Raw genomic sequence first — 14,529 nt, 5'->3', positions numbered from 1 at the left:
GGACGAGGAGGAGGAAGAGAGCCTCTTCTCCGGGAGGCTTACCGGAGCTCTGACTAACATTTACTCATCCAATCACCTTTTTTGTCTTCTTTACCTTTTAGTTTTACTGCCGATATTCTCACCTTATACCTAGAACAAACCTCATCTTCCTCTAAACCCTTGATCCACCATCTAAACCCTAATTCCATCTTTGTAAACCCTAACCTATATCCAAACCACAATCTTCTCATTCTACCCTAGATCCACCGGAATCTGATCACTTCTCATCAAATCCGGCCAGAAACCTCATTACCTTATCCTCTCCAACGAGATCTATTAGTTTCGGTGAGATCTTCTTGAAATCAGGCCATTCGATGTTCTCTCTACCTTAGATTAGGTCATTTTACCTTAGATCCAGCCAACAATACTTCGATTTCTCAATCCTAGCTATTCTTTTAGAAATTCCAGATCCATTTCCTCAAAGTTGCTTTCTTTTTCCTCTAAAACCCTCTCACCATCACTCCTTGCTTCTAGATCTGATAGATCTTCATTAAATTCGATAACCTCACCGGATCCAACAATATTATCTGGAGTGAAAGAAGCAGAAAATCGAATCAATTCTGAAGATTCATCGCATACACGAATTCAAGCAGAGAGAAAGATTCGATCACTATAGAGAGTGGAGAAAACAGGTATTTCTCTTCAATTTCTTCTTTAATCTCTATTGTGCTAATGTGTTAACTAATATTTAGGTCTTCTTCTATATTTGCTTTGTTTTCCTGATGATAATTGAATGGGTTCTAGTTAGGTTGTGATGTTATATGAACTCTTCTTAGCTTTTTTAGTTTGATAGGGATGTAGAACAAGGCTTTATTCTTGCTTCGATCTGCTTGTTTTGAAGTGTTCAAATAGTGGCTTGATTTGAGTAATTTGGTTTTCACTCATTTCTAGCAGTTTTGTTTTCACTCATTTCCATCGTTTAGATCTCATTTGATGATATTTTGTGATTTTGTTCCATTCAGAAACTTTATAAATTTTTTCTTCACCTATCTTCATACCTGTTATTTGGAAGCATTAAATATATGTTTGGTTATATTAACAAGATACTGTGGGTGCCGATTTTTTTTCCTAGTGCGCGAGGCGGCAAGGGATCACCACGTCGGATTTTCTGGGAGTGTTTGTTGATCTGCGTTTCTTGTGAATTCAGGATCGTAGTCCAGATTTCACAAGAAAGAGAAACTCAGTATCACCACCTAGGTTAGGCCTTAGGACCCGTGCCTGCTCTTCTGATGAAACGTGGATAAAGATCCCAATTTCATTGAAGGAGCAGTAACCAAAGGGGTTCTTCTGGGAACCCGTAAGTTTGCTCTATTTGTTAAGGCATGGTCCTTACAGATATCTGGGTAAGGGTTATGATTACATTCAGGGAGGGTGTTAGGCATCCCTCATGCCCGGGTAAACCCGGTCTCTTGACTTGATTTGGCATTTTTGAAAAATTTAATCTAAATAACTCATCTTTTTATCCTTTATTTTGATTTGGCATCTTGTTATCCTCATTGAAGTCGTATGCTGTAATATGAGTCCTGAAAGATCTCGCAGCTGACCCCAATCAGGTTAACTAATTCAAAAGGAAAATACAACACACAAGAGAAAAGAAACTTTGGGTTTAAGAGCACCAGGGCTCTCGTCTCAGTCTCTTTTGTTTATGGTAGGACCGGAGATAGAGTGGTGGGATAAGGAGAGGGAATATAGCCCTATTTAAACAGAGGAGAGGGGTTTACGTTACAGGATTTAGGGCAAAAGGAGCCCTAAATCTCATAACTACGCTGCACTGAGTTTTTGTAATAGAAGTGCAGAAAGCTGGGAAATAAATGTAAATTTACCAGAGGAGCGACGATGCTTGCCTAGAAACCGGTGGCGTAACGGCTCTAGTAGGACAATAGAGCCTCGAATTCTCTAAAAATTCTGCAGAATAACGACGCTATTTGGATGAAGGGGGTTTCGGTTTGCCAGATTTTGGCAGAACAAAGGCGCTATTTAGACAAAGGCACTTCGAGTTTGCTGAGATTTCGGCAGACCAACAGCGCTATTCAGACGATAGAGTCTTGTGTTCTCCTAAAATTCAGTAGAACAACGACGCTATTTGGACGAAGGGGTTTCGGGTTTTTCAAAAATTCGGTAGAACAACGGCGCTATTATAGAAAAATAGCCCAAACGTTTTCCGAAATTCATCAAATCATCGGCGCTATTTGGAGGATGTCGCTCCGAGTCTTCGAAAATCCGGCAGAATGCCGACGCCCAGTGTGAGCTACCTAAGAATTTCTCTACTTTTTCTCTTCTAAAGTAAAGAAACTAAGGTTTTCTGAAAGTCAGAAGGAATTTTGAACTAAAAATCAGAGTAAAATCTTCTGAAAATAACTTCTGGAAGTTCAAAAAATCAGATTTTACTCTTACCCCCCTATTTATAGGGGAAGGAAAAAATTTCCCTTTTCCTAACACAGACATGTCAGTGTCAGGTTGGCAAAAATTCAAAAAATGTGATTTTTAGTCTTTTTTATCTCAAAAAATGTGACTTTTCATCTCTTTTGACAGGTTTTCGGGGAGTTTTGGCGGACCGTAACTCCTCCGTTTCGACTTCGAATCGCGCGCAGTCTGATCCGTTCGATTCCTTATTCCGTAGAGATTCTAACGAATCTAATATTGCTAGATTTCGGGACGTCAAGTGTTTTTGGGTAAAAACGGATGTCTTTGATCCAAAGTTAACTTCTTAGATGAAATGTCGTGTGAAAACGGGCTTTCTGGCTATGCCGTAAAAGACGGGAGGCCGCGTAAAGACGGGCTTTTGTTACACCTCTAGGGTAAAGTTCATTTTTGAGAAATTCTTTTAATTTCATAACCTAGAGAGAGATTGAGAGAAAGAGAACAGGTGCTCTATGACTCATCATGAGACTCTTCCTCGCGACAACCTATCATAAGTTCCACCTTGACAAAATTGGGTGAATACAGATGTCCCTCTTTGGTAGGGGTGCAAGGCACCTGAATGCCAAAGTAAGGTGACAACAAAATTTTGTCACTGGGGCCTAATGATAAGTTTGTAAGACTCACATTGGGTCCTTAGGCGTACAACCTTCACCGAGGAATCTTGTTGTAAGGTCCTTGAGTGGAAACCTCTGGCTGACATTTTTTGAGTTTTGAAAATACGGCTGTTAGAATGAGTCTTGGGTGAACGTCGTATCTAACAGCCGGGAGGGTCATTTGAAGTCAGGTCTGACGCCTGACTTGGGGATGGACCTCGAGGGATGTCATTCTGACATCCAGTGCTAATAGAGCAGATGCATGATCGCCGTCTGTTCTTTAATACGATGGATTGTTCATGAGATTTGATTGAAATAGAGCAGATGCATGATCGCCGTCTGTTCTTGGATTTGGATGGGTAGTTTGATTAGATGTAGTACCGTATTTTAATGGGTTTTGATCTTGGAAGACTCCTTTTTGGCATCTAGAGTTGATTGTCTTGAGGGTTGGCAAAAGACAAGTGTTTGTACGGATACGAACACCTACAAGGATGGGGTGTTTTTCTAGCATCAAATCCATGGCTTTTGAGGGTTACCGTGTAGTAACAGGCTTACCCTAACTTGGAAGGGCTACCATGTAGGAACAGACTTACCCTGAAGAGCTACTGTATGGTAACAAACTTACTCTTAAGAGCTATCATGTGGTAACGGACTCACTCTGATTTATGAGGGTCACCGTGTAGTAACGGACTTACCCTGAAGAGCTATCATGTGGTAACAGACTCACTCTGATTTGAAAGAGCTACCGTGTGCTAACAGACTTTTCCTGAAGAGCTACCATGTGGTAACGGACTCACTCTGAAGAGCTACTGTGTGGTAACGGACTCACTCTGATTTAGGAGGGTCATCATGTAGTAACAAACTCACCCTAAAGAGCTGTCGTGTGGTAACGAAATCACTCTACTCTGGAAGGGCTACCCTGTGGTAATGAACTTACTCTGAAGAGCTACTGTGTGGTAACAGACTGACTCTGAAGAGCTACCGTGTGGTAATGGACTCACACTGATTTGATAGGGCTACCATGTGGTAACGGACTTACCCTGAAGAGCTACCGTGTGGTAACGGACCCACTCTACTTTTGAAGGGTTACAGTGTGGTAATGGACTTACCCTGAAGAGCTACCATGTGGTAACAGACTCACTCTGACTTGATATGGCTATCGTGTGGTAACGGACTTACCCTAAAGAGCTACCGTGTGGTAACAGACTCACTCTACTATTGAAAGGCTATCGTGTGGTAACAGACTTATCCTGAAGAGCTACCATGTGGTAACATACTCACTCTGACACCGTGTGGTAACGGACTCACTCTGATTTTTTATGCCTCAAGGGATTTACATATGTTCAGATGCCTCAGGGGCTTCATGCTGATTGGATGATTTGATTGGATTTGGAAGATGATTCCAATAGACTCCACCGGGGAGTGATTGTCTTTTGCTGGGAAAACTTAGGAGTGCATATTCTCTGACGAGAATTAAATTACAGAAGACCTGTTGAAGACATGGGTAGGAATCCTTGACAAGGGATCCGATTGATTTAGGATGGTTTCGGAGTTGATTGATGAGGTATCCTTACTGGAGACCCGGTTCGAGAATCAGGCTTTAAACAAAGAGTTCGGGATGCGGGGGATGGCCCCCTTATTTTCCCCGCACGTATGGTAGATATTGAATATTCTGGCAACTTTTGTTGCTTCGATTCTGATAGGGAAGACCATAGAAGTTGTCACAGCTAGAATGGTCTTTTGATTGCCTTGATTCGACTGAGATTCAGCCGGAGTTGATTCTCCTGGAGAGGGTTGACCCTACTGGGAAGTTGATGCTCTCTCTACTGTATGAGTAGGTAGTTGACTCTAGATAGGGACGGTGGATAGCTGTCGACCGTGGAGAATTCGCTTAGGATAAATCGAGATCTGCGACGATAGGACCCGATTGAATGCTCGGGGTAGGGATCCTTGACACGGAATTCGATTGGTTTGAAATGGTTTTGGAGGTAGTTGACGAAGTATCTATGTTGGAGACCTGGTTTCGAGAACCAGGCTATGAACAAAGATTTCAGGATGTGGGGGACGGGCCCCTGATTTTCCATGTAGGGATGAATCCTGACTGGTCCCAGGGAGCTTGATCGGGAGACATTTGGTTGCCTCATGTACTCTGCCGAGGAATATCCAAGAGGTGATCGGATGCCTTGGATCAATTTTGCTATGACGGATAGCTTATCTTGAAAAGTTTGTGCTTTGCTGGGGATGGAAAATCTTTGGTAGTTTGTGCTTTGCTGGGGATGGAAAATCTTTGTTAGTTTGTACTTTGCTGGGGATGGAAAATCTTTGGTCATAGATCTGTATATGACAGTCCGAATCTAAGCAAAGGTTCTAGGGACGAGGGGGACGGGCCTCGTGATTCGATGAGTTGGATGAACTCGATGGGAAAGTATTTTCGTTGCATGACAACTTTGCCGTCATTTGTAAGTACTTGGTGTCCTAGTGGGGGCGATTGGAAAGGCATTGGGTTGCCTTGGAGACTCTGTTGGAGAGGGTTTGGAGATTGCCTCGATGATGATTGGGAGGATGTAGTGCAGACTTCGTTGGGAAGGATTGACAATCCTTGGCGAATTGGGGTTTCGAAGAATTTGACTCTGCGGGAAGGACACCGACCTCGGAATTAATGGGATGATGTCCCTAAGCAGTTAATGAAGCAAATTTGCTATCATTAAAAGTGCGCTTCATTCCCAAATCCCTGACGAAGCATGATGCAAAGGTGAGGACCCTTCTTTGAAGAGCTTGACGTATCTTCATCAGGAGCTGGGAGCCGAGAAGTTTTGGGGAGTGACCAGAGGGCTACTCGACTTGGTTTTGAAAGATTTTAGAGGGTCCGCAGAGGATACGTGGGTGAAATGGGCCAAAACAGGCGAGACCGGGCGCAAACGGGCATGTTTGCTCCTCGTTCCTCTGATCAGGTGAGGGAGATCAAAGAGGGGACAGTTGCTGCCGCAGTAGGGGTGCCTCCGGAGATAGTTCCAGGGCTCTTTGCTGGGACATGTTAGTGAGCTCTCTGATACGTCACCTCGGAGAAGGATCAGCTGCAGGATCAGGAGAGCCAAGGGAGTCTTCAATTTCCCAGCCTTAGGCAGACCCGACGTCCGCCCACCCGCAGTCCAGGATTCTCAGGAGCAGGGCCCCACTAACCGTCCGGCCAAGTAGTATTTTGATTTTTCTTTTGATGTACCCCGAATTGGGATGAGATGTATTTTATTTTTATTTTTCTTGTATTTTGATCAGACATGTATTCATTAGATTTATGAGATATATGGGTCATTGACTTTTATTTGCACTTGTTTGTGTTGTTGTCTTGTTTTCAAATAAAGTGCATTTTGTGTAAATGGTTGTCGTTCTAGGCGGGTATTTACACAAAATGCCCCTAGTTTAGTTCTTTTGACAACTTGGTTGAGCATTTTGCATTGTTAGAGAAGGCTAACAATGCAAAATGCCCCTTGCATGGTTTCTTTGATGATTTGATTGAACATTTTGTATTATTAGTCATATCTTACTATGACTAATAATACAAAATGCCCCTATTGTACATATTCCCATAGATAAGAGAAAGTTAACACAAGCTAAGAAACGAGGGCAATTTCATTACAATGAAAGAAGAGTACATTCTGAGTGTCCCTGATCATGAAGTTACATCCTTCTGAACATTATTCTTTTGTACATGGAGTGCTAGGCTGGACCCTGATTCCTTCTTGTAGGGGATAGGTCCGATGTGTTTTTCCTTCAACTTATGATTACCTTTGCTAGGTAATGGCTTTGCTAGGGAAAAATTCATCTTTCTCTGAGTTTCCCTGCGAGGTTTAGAAGAAAGGAATAGGACTCGAGTCTTACCGAAACAAATGCTTTCGATTTATTTTAGGTGGGTCGAATCTTCGAGGATGAGTTTGGATATATCTGTTCACGGACATTGTTCCCTGTCCCATGGCTCTTCAATCATGGTCCAAAAATCCTTTAGATTGTTTGGAGTTTTAAAAGTTTTAAAACATATTGTTTTAGAACAAAGAGTGCTTCGCCCGGTCTTTGTTGAAGGCATGCTTTGTCAACAACTAAGTTGCCTTTTGCAAGTTTTCGACTTACCGTACCATTTTGCCCTGAGTTTTGCTAAAAACGTTTCTTATGTTTTTTCCATTTCTACGGGCGTGATGACCCCCAATTTTGCCTAAGTCGCCCTTTCAGGTTTTCGACCTAGCGGGTCTTCAGACCTTCTTGTTTTTTTTCTCTTTTCTTTTGTCCTACGAATATCTCGATTTGAATATCAGCATGACTTCCGGGTAGAGTTTTGAGGATTTTGATTTGTTTTGCAGAATGTGACTGAACCTGGATTCACCAGGATGCCTACGTACCCCAAGGAAGGTTGGGATTATGTCCGCGTAGTTTGAGGCTTTTTAGTGGGGAAGCGAACTGTTTAAAGAAATGAAGGATCTTGTTGGGTTCGCCAAATGTGACCGAACCTGAATTTGTCAGGCTACCTACGTACCCCAAAGAAGGTTGGGATTAGGTCCGCGTAGTTCGAAGCTTTAAAGGTATCTTCAAAAAAGGGTTTAAATTTGCAAGTGAGTTATTTTAGGCTCTGATTGGCGCATGAAGGCCTTCGATATTTATGAGTAATATCTTTTGAGTTGATCAACGTTGGTAGGCTCTGACATTCTATCCTCGTTCTGGTAAAGAAGTCTGACGACTTTTCCGGACAGAATTTCATCAACGATGTACGGGCTAGACCAGTTAAGTCTAAACTTTTCCCTAGGACCGAAGACAAGAGTTCGGCATTCTCTAAGCACCATATCCTCCTCTCTAAGATCTATGACTCAAACCTTCTTGTTGAATGCCCTTTCTATTCTGTGCTGGTAGCCTTGTACATGGTACGCTACACTCAGCTTTTTCTCATCCATCATTCATAATTCTTGATGACGGATGCGTGCCCATTCAGATTCTGATAGATTGCTTTCCATCAAGATTCTTGTGAAGGGATTTTTAACTCAATTGGGTAGGACAACTTCCATGCCATATGTAAGTGAGTATGGAGTGGCTCCTGTAGATGTATGGACAGACGCTCTGTATGTGTAGACACCCCATTTTGATTCGTTTTAATCAACAAAGAAGTTAGTGTGATGTTGTCGAATTCTAGTGTTTTCCATTCCCGTGTTCGTCCCTTATGCTTTCTCAATCTTTCCGATCTATTCTGCAATGTTCCGCATTTTTCTTTTCGCTAGTGTTGAGGATGGTTATTCAGGAGAATCCAAGCTAGGGGAGAATTCAGACCCATTCGGTGGGCCCGCATTGGACATTTATTGGAGCTTGGACCGTCGGTGGGCCCGTATCGGATATTTGTTTAAATTTGGATCAATCAAGGGGCCCGCATATTGTTTCAATGAAAATAAGTGTTAAACCTTCTTCGATCCAACACCTAAAGATGATCATCAAGAGAACGGTCAAGATCTCAGAGAAGTCGTTTTAACAACCAATTTTGAAATGATCATCAGGTTGAGTTACTCAGGTCAGCCCATTGAAATGATTTAGGAGGACACAACCTACTTAGGTAGGGGACCCATCAATTGGATGGTCTGGATCGTCATAGAGGAATGATTTGAGGGGGCACAACCAATTTACATTGCGACCCACCATTTGAACGGTCAAGATCATCAATTGTCGCCCATCAAATGGACGGTTCGGATCATCAAATGGGAGTGATTTAAAAATGGGGTAACATATTCACATTTTGATCTATTGGATGGTTTGGATCAGCCCATAGGATTGATTAGTGGAGCACAAATTAAATCACATCGCAGCCCACTATTTGAACGGTCAAGATCATCAATTGTCGCCCATCAAATGGACAGTTCGGATCATCAAATGGGAGTGATTTAAAAATGGGGTAACATATTCACATTTTGATCTATTGGATGGCTTGGATCAGCCCATAGGATTGATTAGCGGAGCACAAATTAAATCACGTTGTCGCCCATCAAATGAACGGTTCAAATCATACTTTGGAGTGGGGCATATGATTTTATGCACAATTGGGAATTTGGTCACATATGGGACCCACTTGGGTTATCTTTTACCTACTCAAAAGGACTTTAAAAAACATGCATGGGGCCACACACATGTCAAAATTCAATGTCCACAATGGTGGCCACCTACCATGGAATATGTCCACAATGGTGGCCACCTACCATGGAATAAGTCCACAATGGTGGCCACCACCCTCCCATTCCTTTGCTATAAATAGTTCAATGAGGGAGAGTAAAAGGGACAACTCATTTCTCTTCTATGATGTGTTCTAACAAAGTTGCTATACCCCTCTCTTAAAAACAAAAACCCTTTCTCTCTCTCTCTCTCCCCATTCAAAGTGAGGAGAACAAAGAAGAAGAAAAAAAAAGATCAAGAGGAAGAAGAGCGGAAGCGATCGCACATAGGCGGGATTCTCGTGTTTTTTTCGGCTTTTGGATTCGGCAAGGAACTCATCACAGGTAGGTACACTGTTCTCGGAATTTTTCAGAATTATTTGGTATACATGATTTTTAACGAAGAAAACTAAAAGATATACTAAACAGATTCCAAAAATACTGAAATTTCGTGGGAAAATAATATGTTACTGATTCATTTTACCATGAATTTGTAAAGATTTTTGGAGTTTATTTGGTATATTATTTAATGTTTTCTTTGAAAACTATCAGATTTTAGGATAATTTGTACTAACATCAGATCATCATTAAAATTCATAAACTTTTTACAGAAGTCTTATATTTCACATTTCTTTCTGCTGTAAAAGTTTCAAGTGATTTGGATCTGGTTTCATGTGTGGTGTAGTGTTAATTCATAATCTGGGCTGAAAATTGAAAAATCCGAAGTCAGTAGTAAATAATTTCTAAAATTCATGAAAATCTCACTGCATGCTATTTATATTCATATCTTATTTCTGTAGAAATTTCATAGAATTTAGATTTATATTTCTACTAGTTTCTGTGTTAATTGTGCAATCTGGTCATTTAATTGTTTAATCAAGATTAAATGTGAAATTAATGTAAAAATCTGCAAAACTCATACAGTAAGCTACATACATTCCCATCTTGCTACTGTAAAAAGTTCAACTTATTTCGAATTTGTTTGCAATAATTTCACTTGTAAAATCACTCATATGCTTAAAATTGATAAAATCCATTGAAAATTCGAAATTAATTAAAAATCATTGTGAAAATTTCCAAAGAACTTTAAAATTCTGTCACATGTTCACTCCTTAATCCATTGAAACAGAAATTTTAGGATCTTTAGATTTCCCTGGAAAAATGGCCAGTGTATCCATAATCGTATCCCAATTGCAATCAATCTTTGACAATTTGAATATTTAAGCTATAACATGCTATTGGCTCCGAGGTTACTGTCCACGGAAATCCTGAGATTTGCCAGGCAATAAGATGCTATAACCTAAGTACTAAATTGCACAAGGAAAGAGCGCACGATTCCCTCCTTTGGATGCCATTCTGGGCCGAAATTGGTGAACCCTAGAACCATTGATATTCCTTAAGTGTCCAAAAACTGAAAATCCTTAAAATCTGAAATTCGTTAACCTCAAGAACTCAAATCGATTTATCTTGTGTCTTTCGGAACCATTGGATCATGGTTTCCGATCTAAGAACCATTAGAGCCCAATTTAGGAACCCTGGTGTCAGGTCGTGTCCTAGGTTTTAGGGAGTCCTAGAGTTAGGAGTCCAGCCTCATCACGAACGTTTGTTATGTATAACAACCGTGCCATAGGTCTAGTCACACTAGTCACCCAATCTTTCCTTAAGACAAGCCTAGTAAACTAGGATGTAGGCAAACCTGCATTAGTCTAAGGAACAATTTGCATTTAGATAAGAATCATATAGCATCTCAGATGAAATCCTAAGATAATAAAATCCTCAACTTGAATTAAATAACTTCTCTCAAAACTGTTGAAACAGTCAATTCTGTCTAGGTCGGTGTCCTAGTTGAGTTAGGCATAAGTAGCTTAGCTTAGGTGCACCGAACTACGTCGACTCTGATCCCAGTAAGGCTTGGGTACGTAGGCAGCTTGGATGTCTGATGGCATACCACCCGCGAGTCGGCACCACAAACAAATTGTGGTGTTTTGTATATTAATTTTCTTGTAAATGCTTAATCAAATCACTTAGGATTTTCCATGAAATTAGAATTCTAGGAGAACTTTCACTTAGAATGAATCCAGACAAATTAATAAATCAAGATACACATCTAGGATTCACATTAAAATTAGATCATAGGATGCATGTCACTTAGTTCGCACATTAACATAGAGTTGAATGAGCCATTTAAAATAAATTTAAAAGAATTAGCTTTTGGAATCGAAGACCGATTATCGGGCAGGAATGGTGCATGTGGCGGATAACTCCCCATACCTTCCATTCTCGTAACCAGGTAGCGAGTCTAGATTTCTGGTTAATTACGGGTCCTAGATCCCACATCTAGGTGGCGACTCTGTCAGTCTCTTTCGTGTGGAATTCGGATTGCCTTAGTGATCCCAAGTTCACAGGAAAGATTAATTCAAATCAACATTAAAATGCACACGCCAATCGCGTGGGTACGAGAGACCAAGAGAGAGAGCGCGGCGGCTCGCGCCCCACCCCTCTCGCGGGATCGGGTCCCACAGTTTGGCGACTCTGCTGGGGACCACCTAACTTCATTAAAATTTCAAAAGATAATTCATTTGAATTTAATTTAACTGGCTCATAAAAACTCTATATTTGTTAGATTAGTTTGTCTCGTTTTATTTTCTCATCACATTTTACTCGAACTTAATTTAACAAAACCTGAAGGCATCATAGATTGCGCGAACTTATTGCACACACTTACATCACTTGCATCTAAACCCTTGCATCTCACATGCACACACGTCCTATTTTAGGAACCCGGAGTGTTATCTAGCATGGTTGACTGGGATTTCATCACCCGGTGCCTCTGTGCTAGAGAAGCATTCCACCCTTAGCCTAGTACCTTTATGGTGCGTAAACGGATCTCTTGTTCACGTACTGATACGCCGGACACTGGTACAGTATATCGAACATGGATTCGCGCTAAGGGAACTCTTGGCCTTACCCCTAGATTAACCCACACATGCATGCAGTATACGAACACATGTTCACCACATGTGTGAGCCTAGTTCAGGATATCCTACCCATTTGTGTCTAGATTAGGCCGTAGTCCATCTTCCAATGGCTACGATCGGTCCTAGGTACACAAACAAAGTCATGAGTTGAGATCCTATCTCCACTCCGCTAGATTAGGATTAGGGTTGATGCCTTCAGGTAACACTGATAAAATGTGCGAAGATTAAAAAACTTTCCCTTTGGGGTTAGGATTTAAATCCCATTCATTTCCAAAGATCTCATAGGATTAGTCATTCATGATCCATCCGTTGAAAACAATCTTATGCTATCTCCTCTCATCTCGATCGTACGATTTTTAATCTTCTATTATCTGATTCGATCGTGTATCCATACTTCCTTTATACTGGCAGGAACTCATCCCAATCTCATGTTCATGTAATCCTGATTATTCCTGTATCCTTTCTCCTGGCTTACAGGCATCATGTCTACTCGTACAATTCTTGATTGGATCCGTGGTACATTAAGAGAATCCCATATCTATGCCATAAGGGAGCAAGAGAAAAATCTCTTCGGTTACGTGGCTACCATCAAGCTCGATTGGGGATTACTCTATGCTGCATCAGAGTGTTGGGATCCCGATCATCATGTCTTCCGTTTTGGCAACCAAGAAATGTGTCCCACCTTTGAAGAATGGTGTGCCTTATTGGAATATCCTGTAGATGGCCCTCTAGTGAAGCCATCTTGTGTGTCGGATTATCGTCCTTTGTTCCTTCGCTTGATGAATAATCCAGATGAATCCATGAACTCTTTCATCAAAGACCAGGAAGTGTCCATGCAACAACTGATTGATATTTACCCTCCTGTTGGGCATATTGGTGCTGTTGATATTCAAAAAGCCCGATGTCGTGCTCTGAGATTCTGCTCCTTTGCTAGGTTCCTCACTGTCCAGCCTTCTCGCTTTGCGTCAGCTGTTCTCTTGGACCTCGTTGATCAGATGGATCGTGGCGCCAATCCAATTCCTACTATGCTTGCAGAAACCTTTAATGGATTGGATGAGATGGCTCGTCTTCGTGCCAGCTCAGGTCCAGGCTCTTATGTTCGATCTTTTGTTGGGTCCTTCTCAGGATGTCCTGCATTACTTCACGTGTGGTTATGCCACAAGCTAAAAATTGCAGCTCCTGTGCATTTTGATCATACGTTATACACCTTCAGTGAATGGCGTCATGATGTTTCTTTCAATCATAAAGGCGATTGGGCTGAGTGGTTGAGTTCTCGCCATGAAGATCAGATTTATTGGCAAATCCCTGGAATCCAAGAAGCTGTCTTCAATACTGGAGAAGCTAACTACGTTCGCCTTCTTGGCCTCAAAAAAGACTTCCTTTTATATTCCTGCCAGGATTCAGCGTCAGTATGGAAGAGAGCAATCCATTGTGCCTCCCCTTCGTCATTTCTATCCGCCTGAGGATTTCAAGCCCAAGATTGTCAAAGCCGTTTCATCTGCTTGGGATGTTCGAGTCATCAAATCTTTAAAGGAGTCAGTTGAGGAAGATAGTCGTCCAAAGAAGAAGTCTAGAAAGAGTGCTTAATGTCATGTTTTCTCTTATCATTCTATCTTTGAAAGATCGAACCATGTACTCAAGCTTTAATGATCTATCAATAAAAGTTCACCTTTTTCTTTCAGTATCTTCGTCTATGCATACATCAGTGTCTACTTCTTTCTGATTTTAAATATGTCTTTCAAATATTACAGGGCCGTAGACACCATAGCTAACCCTAATACTCCTTGGGTTCGGGTCTCTTCTCGGTTGCAGAGGAAATCTGTATCCCCGCCACCTTCTCTGAGAACCCCAGTATCTCCTTCTTTCCCGTCCTCATCCTCACCAATGGCAGAAAACCAGGACAGTCCTCCACTCGCTGCTATCACCGATACTCTTACCTTGATTCTCCGGCAGCTTCAAGAGCTCAAGGAAGAGAACCAAGTTATCAAGGCTCAGCTTTCTGAGAAGTTCGGACAATCGTTGTCCAAAGATAAAAGGCCCATGCACCATACAGCTACTTCAGTCGCACCTGCCCAGCCGGCGTTTATCCCCATTACTGATAAAATTGAAGAAGATCTGGAAAAAGAGCAGTACAGTCAGGACCACAGTAAGCCTTCTCAGTTCATGGTTGATAAGTCTGTTATGGAGAAATTAGAGACTCTTACCAAGAAAGTTCAAGACATTCAGTTTCAAGACCAGGGTGGTTTCAATCCCAGTGATCTTACTCTATTTCCCGAAATCCGCCTTCCTGCTAATTTTCAAATGCCAGATTTCGACAAATATGATGGT

General features: G+C 41.5%; 1 protein-coding gene across 1 annotated transcript in view; it reads right to left on the bottom strand.

The window, feature by feature from the left end:
- Positions 1-426: 426 nt before the first annotated feature.
- Positions 427-14,529, bottom strand: part of LOC143861455 (uncharacterized) — a 28,156-nt gene continuing 14,053 nt past the window's right edge. Inside the window, exon 3 of the mRNA XM_077372385.1 lies at positions 427-566. Coding sequence (XP_077228500.1) covers positions 427-566 — 140 coding nt within the window. The remainder of the gene's footprint in view (positions 567-14,529) is intronic.

This window comes from Tasmannia lanceolata, unplaced genomic scaffold, assembly GCF_043159265.1.
Source record: "Tasmannia lanceolata isolate RefF3 unplaced genomic scaffold, GAP_Taslan_0.1 ptg000037l, whole genome shotgun sequence".
In the NCBI taxonomy this organism is placed as follows: Eukaryota; Viridiplantae; Streptophyta; class Magnoliopsida; order Canellales; family Winteraceae; genus Tasmannia; species Tasmannia lanceolata.
The sequence above is the reverse complement of the archived record's forward strand: the minus strand, read 5'-3'. Positions and strand labels throughout refer to the sequence as shown.